At 30.8% G+C, this 17,730-nt stretch overlaps 2 protein-coding genes across 2 annotated transcripts; one reads left to right on the plus strand and one right to left on the minus strand.

Annotated features, from left to right (window-relative positions):
* Positions 1 to 2,272: 2,272 nt before the first annotated feature.
* Positions 2,273 to 4,241, minus strand: LOC137815023 (ras-related protein Rab2BV). Its single transcript, XM_068618036.2, has 3 exons — positions 3,992 to 4,241; positions 3,665 to 3,857; positions 2,273 to 3,128 (listed from the first exon to the last, which is right to left on the minus strand). Exons 2-3 carry the CDS (start codon positions 3,827 to 3,829, stop codon positions 2,646 to 2,648), a joined length of 648 nt encoding a protein of 215 aa, XP_068474137.1. The 5' UTR covers positions 3,830 to 3,857; positions 3,992 to 4,241; the 3' UTR covers positions 2,273 to 2,645.
* A 4,841-nt stretch (positions 4,242 to 9,082) lies between these two features.
* LOC137815027 (cucumisin) lies at positions 9,083 to 14,296 on the plus strand. Its single transcript, XM_068618040.2, has 10 exons — positions 9,083 to 10,078; positions 10,219 to 10,307; positions 10,986 to 11,080; positions 11,181 to 11,424; positions 11,540 to 12,056; positions 12,429 to 12,526; positions 12,637 to 12,855; positions 12,930 to 13,041; positions 13,291 to 13,504; positions 13,598 to 14,296. Exons 1-10 carry the CDS (start codon positions 9,986 to 9,988, stop codon positions 14,119 to 14,121), a joined length of 2,205 nt encoding a protein of 734 aa, XP_068474141.1. The 5' UTR covers positions 9,083 to 9,985; the 3' UTR covers positions 14,122 to 14,296.
* The last annotated feature ends 3,434 nt before the right edge of the window (positions 14,297 to 17,730 follow it).

Raw genomic sequence — 17,730 nt, forward strand, 5'->3', positions numbered from 1 at the left:
ATTTTTATCTATTTCTATAAAACACTTTATTGTTGTTATACAGGTGATCTTTGTATTATGTTGTGTTTCAATGGTTTACAATTAATATATAAATATTAACTTGAAATACTATGTTTCAAGTGTAAGATTTTAACCTTACACATCTTAAACGTTGCTTTCTTGAATCAACCTTTGCCAAAGATAAACACATCTAAAAATCTTCCCCACCCCACTTCTGAAATACTCTCCATAAATCTCTTGCCTTATGCTGGTTTGAAAAGTTTGTGAAGAAGAAAGTTACACTAATCACTTGCCTTATGCTAGAGATATCTAACCAATCACAAATAGAGAAGCTTTCCCTACACCAGTTGCAGCAGGGAGAGGAACTCTGCCCTTATAATCAGCACATGCATCACGCACCCATTTCTGGTCTTCTTTTTCTTCACTTTCACCTCCCTTTCTCTTCATTTCCTGATGATCTCTTCACCTTTTTCTACAATCTATTGTTGGTGTGGCATTTCAAATGCAAAAATAGCAACCAGAATTGCCACTTCAGTTGATTCAACTGCATTATTAACTGCTTCGAATACAACCTGCAACTGAAAGATAACAAGGTGTTGCTCACATTACAACTATGCTTAATTACTTAACTTCTCACTTACCAATTTATGGGTTAATTAATGATTTCAATACTTCATTGCTTCACCCAAATAAATCTCACAATGCTAATTCTTTTATCCCCGCACTGTATAAACAATACAAGCAATAAAAAAAATTAAGCAAATACCTCCTCATGACACACTAAATTATATAAGATAGAGACTTCTTTTTAAGAAAAAATTATGTGCTTTGCAGTAACTTTGATTTCAATCAACAGCCGTAGTTACACTCTCTGTCATCAGTTTAAAACAAAAGAAAAATTAAATAGTGAAGGATGTTACGAAGGTTGGTTGTCTCATTAGTAACAGGTTCTACATAAAGGTTGGTGTCTAAACAATACTGGAAGGGAATCATGACAATCTCTTACAAACTTTTCTCCACGCAAAGAAAAGAACACAAAACAAATTTTCGATTGTGATGTCCTAGTAAAGTGGCATCACTCACCTCCTTTTTTTTTAGGCAGCAAAACAAGGAATTAGAATTAGTTACTTACTTCAATGATAATTTATCTTATATTTAGCTGAAATAAAACTGAATCCACATAAACTCATTCCACACTTCAAATAATTTTAAATTAGAGCATTACTAATGTCGCTATTTCCTATTCATTATGAGTATTAAGATTGTGGAGGTTATTTTTGCGAAAATTTTGATCATATGATATGTCATAAGTTTTTTTCATTAATAAATTTGTTTATTTATCAGAAGGCTAATATAATAAAAGGATAATATCCTCTCTGTCTATTACTATTGAGTTGTAATCTCTATGAAAACCGACATTAATACTTGTGGTATTTTATTTCACTTTCAGATACGTTGCTTTTTTTTATTGAGAATAGGTGCCACGTTATTGGTAAGAAGGGTATGTTAGTTACTTTTTTCCCCTTGTTTAACACCTTGAACAAACATAAAACTGCTTTTAATTAAATAAATTAAAAGAATTATTATTTATATCAAAATCATTTTATTATAATTAATGATTAAAAGTTAATGTGTTAGTGTTAATGATTAAGTTAAAAATAATATTGTATATTTATCTCTTCAAATAATATAATAAATAAATAAATATTTTTGAAACTATTTTAATTTTAATTTTTAATTTAAAAAATATAGATCAATACGTTAGCTTGCCTCGCTTGGATTGGGCCACCAAATTGGCCTAACAACAGTCTGGCTCTAACATTGTAACTGATAGAGTGGAGTTTCTATCAAAGAACTTCAGAGTATTTGTTTTTTCTGAAAAATATTTTTTAATAACAAAACAAATTACTCTGAAATGCCGATTTCATTTTTAGGTTTAGATTTTGAAGTACAAATTCCCTCGAGAATGGACTCTCCATTTATATCAAATCAAACATTTTAAAAAAAAATTATGTACCTAAAAAAATTAGCGACATTTTTACATACCAGTCAAAGGAAACTACATTAGTTGTCTACTTCATTTATACTCCAAAAATATTCCACATACACGTACATGTACATATACATACATATATACATTTTCATATACATACATATATAAATATACATATACATACATATATAAATATACATATACATATACATATATATATATATATATTCAAGTAACAATATTCTGAAATTCATAAGTACTGTAAAACATTTATGAAGTGCAGTCAAACATCTTTTTTTATTATAAAAGGGAATAAGATGATAAGAGTCTAATGTGAAACTACAGTTAGAGTTGCTTAATTACTACTACTAATAAACTAAGCAATTAGACCAAACACAAAATCTGAATGCATGTATTTAAGAATCAGTATACCAAAGTGAGGACTACAAATTGTTAACACTTGTCTTCTATATGCATTTTTCTGTTGTATTTGTCGAAGGCTGTGGAGATCAGCCTCTCATGTCTTCTAAAAAAACTAGATCATGAAGAAAATGTAGCAGAAGGTAACACTACTCGTCATGTCCTCTGTCTTTTCAAATACAAAAAAAAAAATCCCTGAAAAAACTTGTTCCTCCTCATCTTTTCTACAACTTTAATTGGAGCAACAAGATTTCTTCTCCACACTATCAGACATATTTGAGACATTTATGGTAGTCCCATGAGGAACGCTAGTGGAAGCTGCTTCCTGTGCAGCCAGTGCCTTTTTACTTATAATTTGGTAAATATCAAACAAAATGGTTTGAAATGCTTTCTCAACATTGAAGGCCTCCAATGCTGAAGTCTCTAGGAATGACAAACCCTCTCTCTCAGCCAAACTTTCAGCATCCTCGGTAGAGACTGCTCTGAGATGGTTGAGATCAGACTTGTTTCCAGCCATCATAATAACAATGTTGGAGTCTGCATGGTCCCTCAGTTCACGAAGCCACCTTTGTACATTCTCAAATGTTTGCCTCTTCGTTATGTCATACACCAACAAGGCACCAACTGCTCCTCTGTAGTATGCACTTGTGATAGCCCGATACCTCTCTTGACCAGCTGTGTCCCATATTTGTGCCTTCACAGTCTTCCCCTCCACCTGTATGTCAAACAAACAAACAGTGTATGAGCAATGAAAACCATGGAACTGCAATACATCTAGTGTAGACAAAATTATAAGGGAAACGGTCAAAAATTTTCAGACATGATTCACAACAGAGTACTATACATGGCTATGTTGCAGTTATGGTCATAGTTGAGATTTAGTTGACATTGATGTTACAGAAAATTATAGATAAATGTGACCAATGACCACAATGTGATTATGAAGACTGCAAAAACCTTGTTGTTACAATCCAAATCATAGACCGTTTAATAAAAGCTTGGTTATGACATCATTCATCTCAAACTTTCATTCATCAATTTCGGTGGTCACATCAAATACCAAATAACATTTTTTTTAATCACGATCATCAAGTTACATGCTTTTCGGTATTATTATCATCACATTGTTAGAATGATCACACCAAAACTAAAGGAGGGTAATAAGAAAATGACAAAAATTGAAGTTTTAGAGGCACAGCCCTACCTCTGAAATGAAGATTAAGAAAAAAAGGAAATTTGAGGAAAAAGAACCTGTAATGTTCTGGTTGCGAATTCAACCCCAATGGTAGACTTAGACTCCAAGCAAAACTCGTTCCGTGTAAACCTGGAAAGGATATTGGATTTTCCAACGCCAGAGTCTCCAATGAGTACTATCTTGAAGAGATAGTCGTATTCATGGTCCACTTTGTATGCCATGTTTCCAACACTCGACACCACCCAAGACCTGACCCATTGCAAAATTGGTTCCCAAAATCAAGTACATTCACATTCACATTCACATGCATGTCGATAATGACATAATGATAAGCAATGTAGTGATAAAGTGGAAAAAGAATTGAAAAGATGAAGGGTACTAACCATGAAAAGAAGGTGAAAGCAAAGTGGGGTGACGATGATGGAGGAATGCAGGGATTGAAGATGCTAAGATTGGAGAGAAGGAGGGAGAGAAAGAGGGAGAGAAAGAGAAAGAGAAAGAGAAAGAGAAAGAGAAGGAGAGAAGAAAATGCATTTTGAAAGGCCAACAACGAGTGTGCTCAAACCGAATAAACGGACGACATGCATGCCACTTTGAACGCTCATTCATTCGTCTGGAGTACATTACGCCAACCTCGCCGCTACACTTTTTACTTTCCATTTCCATTTCCATTTTTTAATCATGTCCATGTTCACGCAAAGCTTCTTCTCTTCATCTCTCCTTTTCTTATTTTATCTCCTGCTATATATAATTTATACACTCCATTTATTTTAATCTAAATATAATTGGGTTTAAAAAATTTAAGCAGTGTCAACATAATCTTCTATCATATATTTCTTATAGCTTTTAATATGAAATATGTGTAAGTAAACGTTAACCTTTTTAATCACCATTTTAAATAAAATAAATTAATATTAAAGATCAACATCGACCAAAAAAATAATATTTAATAATATATAATTGAATATAAATCTCAATTTATAAATTATTATCTATTATAGACTAATATTTTAGGGTTGATTCGTTATTTATAAAATTTTAATTTTATCTATTAGTTTGTTTGAATATTTAGTTTAAGTTAAGTTTTGAGATAAACTTAATATCGATCTAAATAAAATAAAGTAATAGATTGATAAGTTACCAAAAAATGTTATTGAATTATAAACAATAAAATTTAAAATAATTGTTAAACATAAAAATATATGTTGGAATCTTAAAGATTAAAATACATTCACCTTATAAATCAATTATATTGAATTAAATTCAAAATTCACTTCTATAATTTGTGATTTACAAAAAGTTGAATATGATTTGTTTCTTTTCTCATATTAGCCGTTTTAAAATAAAAACTAACTACCATGCTGTTAAATTTTAAAAAAAATTTAATAAATATTTTAAATAAAGAATCAATTCATCATCCCCAAATAAGTTTATTAGTATAAATTTATAATTATGTTAACATATTTAATATGTAAAAGTAAATAAATATATAATTTATAAAAAATTAGTATAATAAATAGTATTTACAAAAAAAAAGTATGAACTGTTTATATGAATTAGCTTGGTGTATTTAAAATAATTTTTTATAAAAAAAATTGGTTTAGTTTATTAAAAATCTGACCTAACTGAATATAAATTAAGTCATATATTCTGACCTAACTTAATATAAATTAGCAGTAATTTTTGTCCTCTCTAAACCAATATTTTGGCAAGTTGTGAATGAGAGGAAGCACATTTGCATGGATCATATTACCTCACATAAGGATATGGATGCGTGTATAATAAGAAAGTAATTGGATGATGTAATTAATGATTAAATATAATGTCAGATGACAAAATTGAATTAAATATATCCCATCTCCTTTAGTTGGACCAGAAATTTCCACCCACTTTCCACTTTGTCTTTTCTCCAAATTAAATAAAAAATAGATATATGTTAATACAAATATAAAAAGTGCTTTAGTTTACTTTAAAATAATCCAACTACAAATGTCGTAGTTAACAAAGCAATTAACTATTTGACCAACATTATTAATGACTTTGAAAAATTATTGGAGAGACGGTGGGCTCAAAAAAAAAGTTTCCAACTAGGAAAAGAAAAAAAAATCTTTATTAAATAATTAATTTATATATATATAACTAAAATAAATTTTAAATTTAAATTTAATTCAACTTATAAAAACAGTTTATAAATATTTGTTCAACATGGAATCCTCAACATATTCTATAATAATTTATTTATACAATTTCATGATAAGTTTATTTTGTAAATTTTTAGTGGAATCATCTTTGATATTTTGATTAAGCACTAATTGAAACTTTGGTGCTTGAATAATTTATTTGGATGATTAGTTTGTGGTGTGTCGAAAAGGATACGGTACACCCTCGAAAACTTTGATATTATTTATAATTTTGTATTTTATGACTATTAGTCTAAATAGTTAATTATACAAAAAAGAATAATAATAGTGGACTATTCTTCTTCTCTCGCTTTCGTAGGAGAGAACAACAAACAATCAAAAGTATTCATTATTTATGAACTAAAATGACTTAAAAGTATTTTGGTCAAAAATTAATTAATGCATAAGAAAGATATGACAAAGTCTTATTTGAAAAGATATTATGGATATAAAAAGACAAAAGATTGATACTTATCTGATAATATATTATTATTTAATTTTAAATTTTTATTTATATTAAGTTTTATTAAGAAAATATAATGTTTTATTATTAAAAGAGATTATAAAGTAAAATTGAGATAAAAAACTAGTGTCAAATAAATTTATTCATATATAAAATTATGTGAGGACCTGCCTTAAAATAAACAACTATTTTACATTTTTAAAATTAAATAATACATTATAATAGAATAATAATTTATATAGATGTCAAGATATCATTGGTCTAAGTTTTAAACAAGCAAAACGAAAACCTAGCTCGTTCCAACCAAACAACATTCTGGGATGTTTCCATGACTTTTTATATTCAGATAATAAAATAGAACATCTTTATTTATTTAGATGTGGAAATAATTGTGTCTGATGTTGATTTCAACCCCACTTCGGGCTTGCTAGCTGTAGTTAGCATGTGACATGAGTCCAAAATAAATGCTTTTCTGTACTATTACCATCATTTGTAGTTGCAAGTTCCAATTCTTCCACTCACAGATTCCAAATATGCAAACCCTTTTTTAATTTATTTTCTAATTGTTTTTAAAATCTAATTTTTTTACTATTAAATGATCTATTGATGTGTGATATGAATTAGGAATAATGTGAAAGTGTGATTGAGATATAGTATTTTCAAAAAAAAAAATATCGTATTAAGATAGTTAAGATATGCATTGAGTTAAAGATTCATCTAAAATAAGTTTTTTGAGTTGCAGGAAATTCACATGATGAATTATGCGTTTGAAAATTAATTGGTTTGACAAGTGACTAAATTCATATGTCCAAATAACTTTGGGGAGAGGTAACACATAGTATGACAAATGCAAATATCTGAATCAAATTCAACACATGAGTCTTTCGAAAAGAAAGTTAAATATCTATGTATGTATTTCAAAAAATTTCTAACACGAGTAATATTGAATATTTGAATGAGTTATTTATAAACACTAGATTGTTTAATACAATATAATGAATGAAGTGTGATGATTCATATGTTTGTGATTGTATTACTTGAATGTAAAATTATATTGAAAGTTTTAAAAATCTTTAACTTACTTTGTGTTTATTTGTTACTTGTGTTGTGTTTATTTGTTTTTAAAATGGATAGTGTGTTACACTAGAACAAATAATATTATAGTGACAAAATTTAATATGGGTCTTTCCTTTTTTTTATATTTGTTTTAAATGATGTAACTAGAGGTGTTACATTATTAATAAGTAAATAAAAAATACTAATTATAAGTTGGATTTTACTAAGAGTTGAATATATTTTATTTTTTTCATGATATCAACACATTTTAAGAGCAAAGCTAACTATCATGCTGATTTATTTAAACGTTTATTTTATAATAAAACTTTTAAATAAATACTCAATTTATTAATAGGTATAGTTTATCTATGTACTGTTTTTGTTAATATATAAGTTTTGATATGGTCCCTCTATATTTTTTATTTTCTTTTATTTTCTTTTTTTTAATAATATTTTTTTTCATGTAATGACAAATGATTGTTGTTATTTGAGGTGTCATCCTAAAGATAAGTAACATAGTGATGTCTAATATAAAAAAAATTTATAAAAAAAAATACTCAATTTATCCCCCAAAAATTTATTATTAATATAAAATTATAGTTAGGTGATATTTGTTTGACAGCAGCATATTTAATATTTAAAAGTAAATAAATATACAATTTTAATATAATTACAAAAACATTATTCTGTTTATATATTAGTTTGTTTAAGTTTAAAACATTTTTTTAATTGAATAAGTTTTACAAAAATAACTTAATATAAACTCTGCCCTAAACTTAATATAAATTAATAGATTATATTAGTCTAATCTCTTTTTATATATCTGATCAATGAAGGCCGAAAGGGTCACGAACCCCTAAACCAAAAAACTAAAATATGAGTCTAATTTTTGTCATCTATAAGCAAATTTTCGCCGTAAACTTGCGAATCTTTGCAAGCACACTTGCGTAGAAGATTCATGTTCCTCACTGTGGAATTTGAATGAGTGTAGATAAAAATAATAAAAAGTAAATGAGAGATATAAATGATTGAATATAACGTTTTCTAATTATATGAAGATGACAAAATTTAATCAAATATTCTATCTCTACTAATTGGACAAGGCATTTCTAGCCAATTTCCTCTTCCACTTTTCTCCAATTAAATGACAACTCATTATATGAGGCTCTCAATTAGTTCAAATAGTATTATCTCATTAGGTATTTTTAATTAGAGTTTTTTAAGTACTCCTTATATATCTTGTAATATTTTATGATTTTCAAATGATACATTAACTAGTTTCTTCAATTTTAAAATTCTTATAAAAAAAATAAATTTTGTCATAATCAAATGCAAATTCTTAAATATAATTTAAAAAATCCTTAAGTAATATTTAATTGAAGTATAATTAAATAAAAATATAAAAATATGAGTTTCTTGAAATTTATTAAATTTTTTATTATTAGAATAAAACTGAATATGAATTTATTAAAAATAATAAAAGCATTTATTATTTATGAACTAAAATGACTAAGAGTATTTTGGTCAAAAAATTAATTTATGCACTAGACTGCTTGAACAAAGTCTTATTAAACAATATTAATATAGTTTGGATATAAAGAGTGTGTTTTGAGAATCAACTAAAAAAATATCAGTAATATGTGAAAAGTGACTCAAAGTACATTTTATCTTCAAAAGATTAATTAGATGCAAAATAAAATAAAATAAAATAAAAACTAAAATACTTTGTATCTTCCGACACAAAAAGATGTGAGAAACAAAGCTTCAACAACTAATTTTCTGGTGTTCTGCTGACATGTTGGAAAATGAAAACCATTTTCCAGAAACGAGTCAATTTGTTGATTAGAGTTATGATTATGTAATACACAGCCACTTATCAAAACATGAACCTGCAAGCTCCAACATGCCAGGGAGAATAAGCAACCATTTAATAGCCTCTTCCATGTGTATACAACGCACTAAGCACGTTTCAATCTAACAGCACTCACGGATGTTTCTAACTCGAACTTTTTTCCCAGATAATAAAATGGAACATTTTAATTTATTTAGAAGTGGAAATGCCTGTGTATCTGATGTTGATTCCAACGCCACTTTGTTTTCATGCTAGCTGTACTTGGCATGTGACATGAGTCCAAAAGAAATGCTTTTTTTCTTTACTGCTATCATTTGTAGTTGATGCTAAGCGTATTACAAAGGGTACACAAAGAAATTGTTTTTCCTTGATATGATTTGTAGTTTATGTTAAGCGTATTACAAAGGGTACACAAAGAAATGGTTTTTCCTTAATATGATTTGTAGTTTATGTTAAGCGTGAAGTGTAGTGTAGAGTAGATGGAAGTAATGAATAAGTTACACTATTCATGGTGGATTAGTGTCATCTCAATGGATGCTATCTTCCAAGAACAAAGAGCCCCACGGGCTAATGTTCTAATGTTTCCTTTATGTTTGTAGACTTTTCTACATGATGTTTGAACCGTTCAACTAAGGTGCAGACCTTTCATATTTTATCTGAAAACACGTCTTGCTTGATTGGTGGGATGGGTGAGAGAAGATAACTCCTAATGCTGCAAATCAATCGAGCATGGATGGATAGTATGTCTCTGTCAATTGGCGTGTATATAAACTGACACGGCACCAACCACTTAGCTGCAACCTTCTCTGTTTTTACTAATCTGATAATGGATACTGCTTGCAGAACCTCTCTCCATTTGTTCACACTTCTTTGTTTTGCTTTATTTCTTCAACTATGTCAGTCATCATCCCAACTGAAGGCAAAACTTGCTCTCCGACCCTTCTTTTCTGTGCTTTTTGTCTTGGTTTTGAAATTCATGTGCTTCTTGTTATTGGCTTTGGTAGCTTATTCAGGAGAGGAGTATGTGTCTTATTTTTTATAACATTGTTCTGAATGCAGAGCTACATTGTCTACACTGGCAATGCCATGAAGGATGAGGATTCTGCGTTGGCTCTTTATTCAAGCATCCTACAAGAAGTTGCAGAGAGGTAATAACATCATATCAGAATAAAAACAATTTTAGACGCTACAAATTTTTAATGAGACGGTTGGCCAGTTCCAAAATGGTAGCAACCAATCAACTGAGAGCTTCCGAGTAATCCCCTTAAACGTTGACCTCCTGATAGATGCACAGATTGAATGCCACAAAAATAAACTTGACAAATAATTTATCACGTAAGAAAATATTTGTGTTAAAGTTTCTCTATCTATCTATCTATCACGACAAATTTATTGCACACCGCAATTTTGAATAAAGAGGAAAAGAAAGCTGAGTGTGTCATGTTCAGATTTTGACTCAAATTATTACCTAAGCGACCTGGAGGAAGCTGTTATGTTTTTGGTACATAAGTTTTTCTTATTGGGTTATCAGTACCTGGCTCTTGTATAATGATTATATGGCTGTTTATGAGCACTCTGTCTCACTTATTGATGACATATTCAATCATACTTTTACTATAACTGGTAAGCTAAAATGTAACTGCATCATACCATCATCAGTTGGCAAACCTATTTTTTGCTCCTTGTTTTCTGCATTAACAAAAGTAAAGTTGAAAAGTAGCTATTTGTATAGTTTCATTATTTGAAGAGACTTAGTGAACTAAACATGCATCATTCATTAGCTTCTTTTTCTTGCCTTCTCTTTTGATTTATACTCACAATTTCAGCAAAGCCGAGCCCAAGTCAGTGCAGCAGCACTACAGACGAAGTTTCAGTGGCTTTGCTGCTAAGCTAACGGAGGAGGAAGCCAATAGATTGGCTAGTATGCCCAAAAACTATTTTATCTTCTATTTTCTTCAAATTATATATGTCTTTTCTTCTAGGATTAAAAAATTTGCCAACCAAGAATACTCTCATTGTAGGACATGAAAGAGTGGTAGCTGTCTTTCCTAATGAAAAGAAGCAACTCCATACAACAAGGTCATGGGATTTTATTGGCTTTCCACTACAAGCAGAAAGAGCAACAGTTGAGAGTGATGTCATCATTGGAGTGCTTGACTCTGGAATCTGGGCAGAATCTGAGAGCTTCAATGACAAAGGATTCGGTCCACCACCTAGTAAATGGAAGGGCACCTGCCAAAGTTCTAAGAACTTCACATGCAACAAGTATGCAGTTAATATTGTAGTCTAGCCCACATATACAACTACACCCACTTGATAACATTAAGAGGCACACAAAATGTAACTATCATTAACACATGTTGCTACTATATTCTTGTAGTAAAATCATTGGGGCTAAGAGTTACAAAGCTGATGGATTCTTTACCAATGAAGAACCAAACTCTCCATTAGATATAAATGGTCATGGAACTCATACAGCCTCAACAGCAGCAGGGAATCCAGTTAGTCCAGCAAGCATGTTAGGCCTTGCTCAGGGAACGGCAAGGGGTGGCGCCATAAAAGCGCGCATTGCTGTGTATAAAGTGTGCTGGTTAGATGAAGGTTGTTCTGATGCAGACATACTTGCTGCATTTGATGATGCAATTGCAGATGGGGTTGACATAATATCAGTTTCTATTGGAGGTTTCAGTGGTGGAAACTACTTTAAACATGTAATTTCCATTGGAGCATTTCATGCTGTGAGAAAAGGAGTATTGACAGTAACTTCAGCAGGGAACAGTGGTCCTAGATATTCCTCCCTTTCCAATTTTTCGCCTTGGTCAATTACTGTGGCTGCGAGTACCATAGACAGGAAGTTTGTTACCAAGGTTGAATTAGGTAACAACATTACCTATGAGGTAAATTGCTTACTCTATATCCTATGTGTTTGGTTTACTTTTGTTTACAGTAAATTGTTAAGAGAATATGTTAATTTGGAGGATTAATGTGTTATTGTATCTTGTTATGGTATGATAATGTTGACTAATGTGTTCTAATGTCTTGTTGGATTCTCAGCTGTTTGATTGATAAAAAAACTTGTGTTGAGATTATTTGTATAAGGGTTGGATACCTTTAAAATATCTTAATTTATTTTATTTATTCTTTCCTGATAAAAAAATGTTATAGATCATGCCTCATGGGTTGATAAATTACTTTAAAATTTGATGAACTAATTTATATCAACTTTCAGTATAAAAGTCTTTATACTAATTTCTTCCTTCCATGTTTAGGGTGTCTCAATAAATACATTTGACCTCAAGGGAGAGTTGTATCCTATTATCTATGGTGGAGATGCACCAAACAAAGGCTTCGATTCAACAATATCAAGGTAACAATTCCTGATAGCCTTTAAGACGTATAACATTATGGCCAAACAAACAATCCAAACTACATTCTAAAATTGAATACTCTGTTAATGAAAATGTTTCCAAACTGCAGGTTTTGCTTCAGCGATTCCTTGGACAAAAAATTAGTTGAGGGTAAAATTGTTCTGTGTGATGGCAGAAGCGGAGCGATAGGTACTTTCGATGCCGGTGCTGTTGGGGCATTGCTACAAGGTCAAAGTTATAGAGATCTTTCTCCTTCTCTTCCATTACCTGGATCTTACCTTGATTTGCAGGATGGTACCTCTATACTTGACTACATAAACTCCACAAGGTATCAACTGAAGATTCCACTTACATTAACAAGAGTGTAGGGAATCATGCTGATCTAATATGATATTTTTGCAGGATTCCAACTGCAACCATATTTAAGACTGATGCGACAAAAGATACAGTAGCCCCTATTGTGGCCTCTTTCTCTTCAAGGGGTCCAAACATTATTACACCTGAAGTTCTCAAGGTACATCAATTAGCTTTTCCATGTTTGACTTAAATTCATCTTTATCTAGCATTCTGGAAAAACTATTATTTGGTTCTAGATCATCATTTATCAATGGTCCAGGTCAATCTCCACATAAAATCTAATAATAAAACTTTGCTACATGTAACCGAGACTATAAGCAGGTCATGGTTTGGACCATACACTAATTTCTCAGTATTCTAGTGATCATCTCTCATAAATTTGATTTTTCCTTTGTACACTTTGTAGCCGGATTTAGTGGCTCCTGGAGTTGATATTATAGCTAGTTGGTCTCCAGTTTCCCCTCCTTCTGGTGTGGACGGTGACAATAGAACACTAAGTTTCAATATTATCTCCGGAACTTCAATGGCTTGTCCACATGTTTCTGGGGCAGCAGCATATGTGAAGTCATTTTACCCAACATGGTCTCCTGCTGCTATTCGTTCAGCTCTGATGACAACAGGTAATACTAGAAATGAAAGGGGTGATGAGAATGAACTAGTATTGTATTTGGAACCATACTTTCAGCTAACTCTCTTATTTGTGCATGTTGCAGCTAGACAGCTGAATCCCAAGAATAACCTTCACGCAGAATTCGCATATGGCGCAGGCCAAATTGATCCTTCCAAGGCTTTGTACCCTGGTTTAGTGTATGATGCTGGTGAAATAGACTATGTAAGGTTTTTATGTGGACAAGGGTATAGTTCAAGGAGTTTACAACTCGTCACAGGAGATAGCAGTAGCTGCACTGAAACAAGTTCAGCAAGGGATCTAAACTATGCTTCATTTGCACTTTTTTCCCCACCCTCCAACTCCAATATAGTAAGTGGGAGTTTTAACAGGACTGTTACAAATGTTGGGTCAGCAACGTGCACATATAAAGCTCACGTGATTGGTCCTGAAGGACTAATTATTGAAGCCAACCCCAATGTTTTGTCCTTCACTTCTCTTAACCAGAAGCTCTCATTTGTGCTCACAATTAACGGAACAATAAACGAAGCTGTAGCATCAGCCTCTTTGACTTGGGATGATGGTAAAGTCCAAGTGAGGAGCCCCATTGTTGTGTTTACCACAGCATAATGGCCAAGGTTAATACTGCATTAAATAACTAGAAGCAAAAGCACTAGGTATTGCAGATTTTTCATGTATAATAGTAGTGAACACCCAATATGGCTCATCTCATTTCATTGACAATGTAATATTGAGAGTCTTCTGCTGCCAATTATGGAATGAGACAACAAAGTTTTTATCTCAACACTTCATGATTTCTAATAACTCATCCCTCATAACCTAATTTCGCGCTAAATTATGGTCATCATCTCACATTAGAGACTAAATAAATTATGTTGGAAATAATTACTTATATATGTGTTCTAAATAATGAAATTATATTATGGTAAAATAATACAATAACAACATTTTAATCCACATTTCAGAACTGGTGGGGATTGCCAGAGGTTGAGTCTGAATTTTTTAATATAAAATTATGTTAAATATTTTGAGAAACCAAAACTCCCCCTATTAATTGTTCACTCACTTTTAAAAAGTTTCATCTTTTCTGTTTTCATTTTCATGAACCGAAGTTTTAGGCTCTGGGCCATGAATAGGCCCAGAAGGGACAGACAAGTTGGCCTATCCATCTTCAACTTAAGTTAGCCATTTAATTTTGTATGGCAACTTATCATTTTCTGAAATTTTTAAAATTACTCTTACTTCAGATTTGAAAATCCAGAATAATAAATATAATTTAAAACTAAAAAAAATATATTATAAAAAAAAATATTCAAAAATATGTTTGGAAATCCAAATTTGAAATATTTCTGGATTAAGAGTTTTGAAAATGATTTTTATCTACACCTTCCTTTTATTTATATTTAAGGTTATTTTTGTCATTCTGGATAAAATTTTGTTATTGAGTGCTAGTCGGAATTGATATGGTGATAGAGGGAGAATTTGTCCATTTTGTATGCGTCTCAAAACAAATTCAGTTTTAAAAATATAATATTACAGTACCTTAACACGTTCCCAATATATTACAGTCTTAATGAATCTTACTTTTTGTCATAAATTCAGGTGTAAATCGTGAGACAAATGATATCTTACAGAACTCAAGAAGACTTTCATCTATTAGAACATGTCTGGGAATTATTATTCTTATTTATTTCAGTTGTTTTTTAAATAAATAAATTATTTTTCAACTTGTAGCTGTATATTTGGGAGAATAATTAAAAATTGTAAGAACTTGTGAAAAAATACTTTATTTTTATGAATTTAACAAAATTGTAATTTATACTAATTATTCTTTACCCCCTTTGTTTTGTTTAATTCTTTTTCAACTTCAAGTAAAAGCCTATTTTTTTTTCTTTCAAACCAAATTATTAATCTTAAAATAACGTTTCAACAAGCTTATCCAGATAAAACCAATTTTGGTTATATTGAACTATTGATATAATTATTACTGAAATAATTTAATTTTCACGGTCATCCTAAACACACCCTAATCTTCATATTCTCATTTCTTTACTATTAAGTTTTATTTAGTTTTTAAAAAGATATTTTAGTTATATTGGTTTTGGTTATACATTGTTTAATGGTTTGAATAGATTGTTTAGGGTTTAGTATTTGAGTAGATTGCTATTATGTATAAAGGGAGTTTCTTTCTACACTTCTAAATTTTTCTTCCTGCACCCTTACATTCTTTAAAATACCGAAATTACCTTTTCACAGTTTTATGTGATTTTAGAATAGAGATTCCGTAAAAAAAAGTGTTTGTGGAATAGGGGTTTCGTAAGAAATGAGTGTTTCTGGAATAAGAAACCTGGAAAACAAAAAATATTCTGAAATATCCTTTTTGAAATACATTTTTATTTATGGATTGGTAATTCCATAATTAATAAAATGTGTTATAGAAAATATGTTCCAAAAATATTTTGAAAAGAACAGTCCAAAAGTTATTTTTAAAGGAGTAAAACAATCTTCTTCAAAAATGATGGGATGAAAAAAAAAATTGTTAGGTAAAAATAATCCTGCACCTCCATGTTCCTGTTAAACCAATAATAAACGTAAAAATACGGTTTTATCCTTCAGTAAAATACCAAACAACTTTTCACCTTCTGTCTTCCTTTTATCTTTCTCTGCGCAACAGCCCCATGCTTTCTAACACCCCAAGGCACTCAACACTCATTTGAGCTCATTGAAGATTTTTTGGGTGTTTCTTTATACATTTTAGGATGATTTTACAGTTATTTTGTGATTCTGCAGTGAAAAAGATTATTTTTTTAGTTGTATTTTACTATTCACGTCCACTGGTTTGTTATTTTGTATTCTACAATTTTTATTTTATTTTTGTAAACATTTTGAACTATAGGCTGGTAGTATTAAGGAAATAATAATTATAAAATTATATGCAATTATTGTATGTAATATTTGACGATATTGTACCGAATTATATGCAATTAATTTAATAATTATAGAATCTCATGATTAGTATCCTACCTAATTAGATTGTAATTTGGGAGAGAGAAATTCCCTATATATTTCCTATACATGACTGATGTAATATACACATAAGAGAATAAGAAACATCTTTTCTTCTTACCATTTTTTTATCATTTTCTTATATGGTATCAGAGCACCGATCTTGGTGCCCTGACAGCCTCTCCATTTTTATCCCCTAAATAAAAAATTATGTCTGGCAAAGAAGGCAGCAGTAACGAGTCCGATAGAAACCTCGTACAAGTGCCGAACAAATTCAGCAATTGGCAAGGGCTATTTACTCGCTCAACAATAACGGTAAAAGTGACACGTTTGTTAGCTCTGCAGGTCTGCTTGCCCATAACTCCTCTTCTAATTCTGCTTTTACGAAACCAGTTCACTAAATTGTTGTGTCGTTTTTACTCCACGTGGTTGCGTTTTACAGGACTTGGCTTCGGGGAGGATGATTGGCTCGGGTAAACAACACGCAGGGTTATACTACATGTCCCCTCTTCCAAACCAAGCCCACGCATCTCAAATATCGACCGATCCTGATTTATGGCATAAGCGCCTTGGACATCCTTCTCCAGCGTGTCTACAACTTGTATCTTCCCTACTACCTATCCCTATCAGTAAAAATCTCATTCCCATTCATAATCATTGTAGTATTTGTCCCAAAGCTAAACAGACAAGGCTACCCTTTCCTTTAAGCACAATAAAATCTCATTCTCCATTTAATCTATTGCATTGTGACATTTGGGGTCCTCATAAAACCCCAACTCATTTTGGAAAACGTTTTTTTCTCACTATAGTCGATGATTATACTAGATGTACTTGGCTATTTCTTATGAATCACAAATCTGAAACCCAACATCTCTTAGAGTCATTCATTACATTTGCACAAAATCAATTTCAGGCATCTAGTTGACAACGGACTGGAATTTATTTCAATGTATGATTTTTTTCTCAAAAAAGGTATTGAATGTCAACGCACTTGCGTTTACACTCCTCAACAAAATGGGTAGTAGAACGCAAACATAAACATGTTTTAAACACAGCACGAGCCCTCCTATTTCAGTCCAATTTACCATTAGAATTTTAGGGAGAATGCGTTTTAACCGCCACATATATCATTAATCGTTTGCCATCACCTTTACTAAAAAATAAATCACCTTTTGAGCTACTATATAATCAACCACCTTCACTTTCTCACCT

The sequence above is a fragment of the Phaseolus vulgaris genome, chromosome 1 (assembly GCF_051622355.1).
Source record: "Phaseolus vulgaris cultivar YP4 chromosome 1, ASM5162235v1, whole genome shotgun sequence".
NCBI classification, from domain to species: domain Eukaryota; kingdom Viridiplantae; phylum Streptophyta; class Magnoliopsida; order Fabales; family Fabaceae; genus Phaseolus; species Phaseolus vulgaris.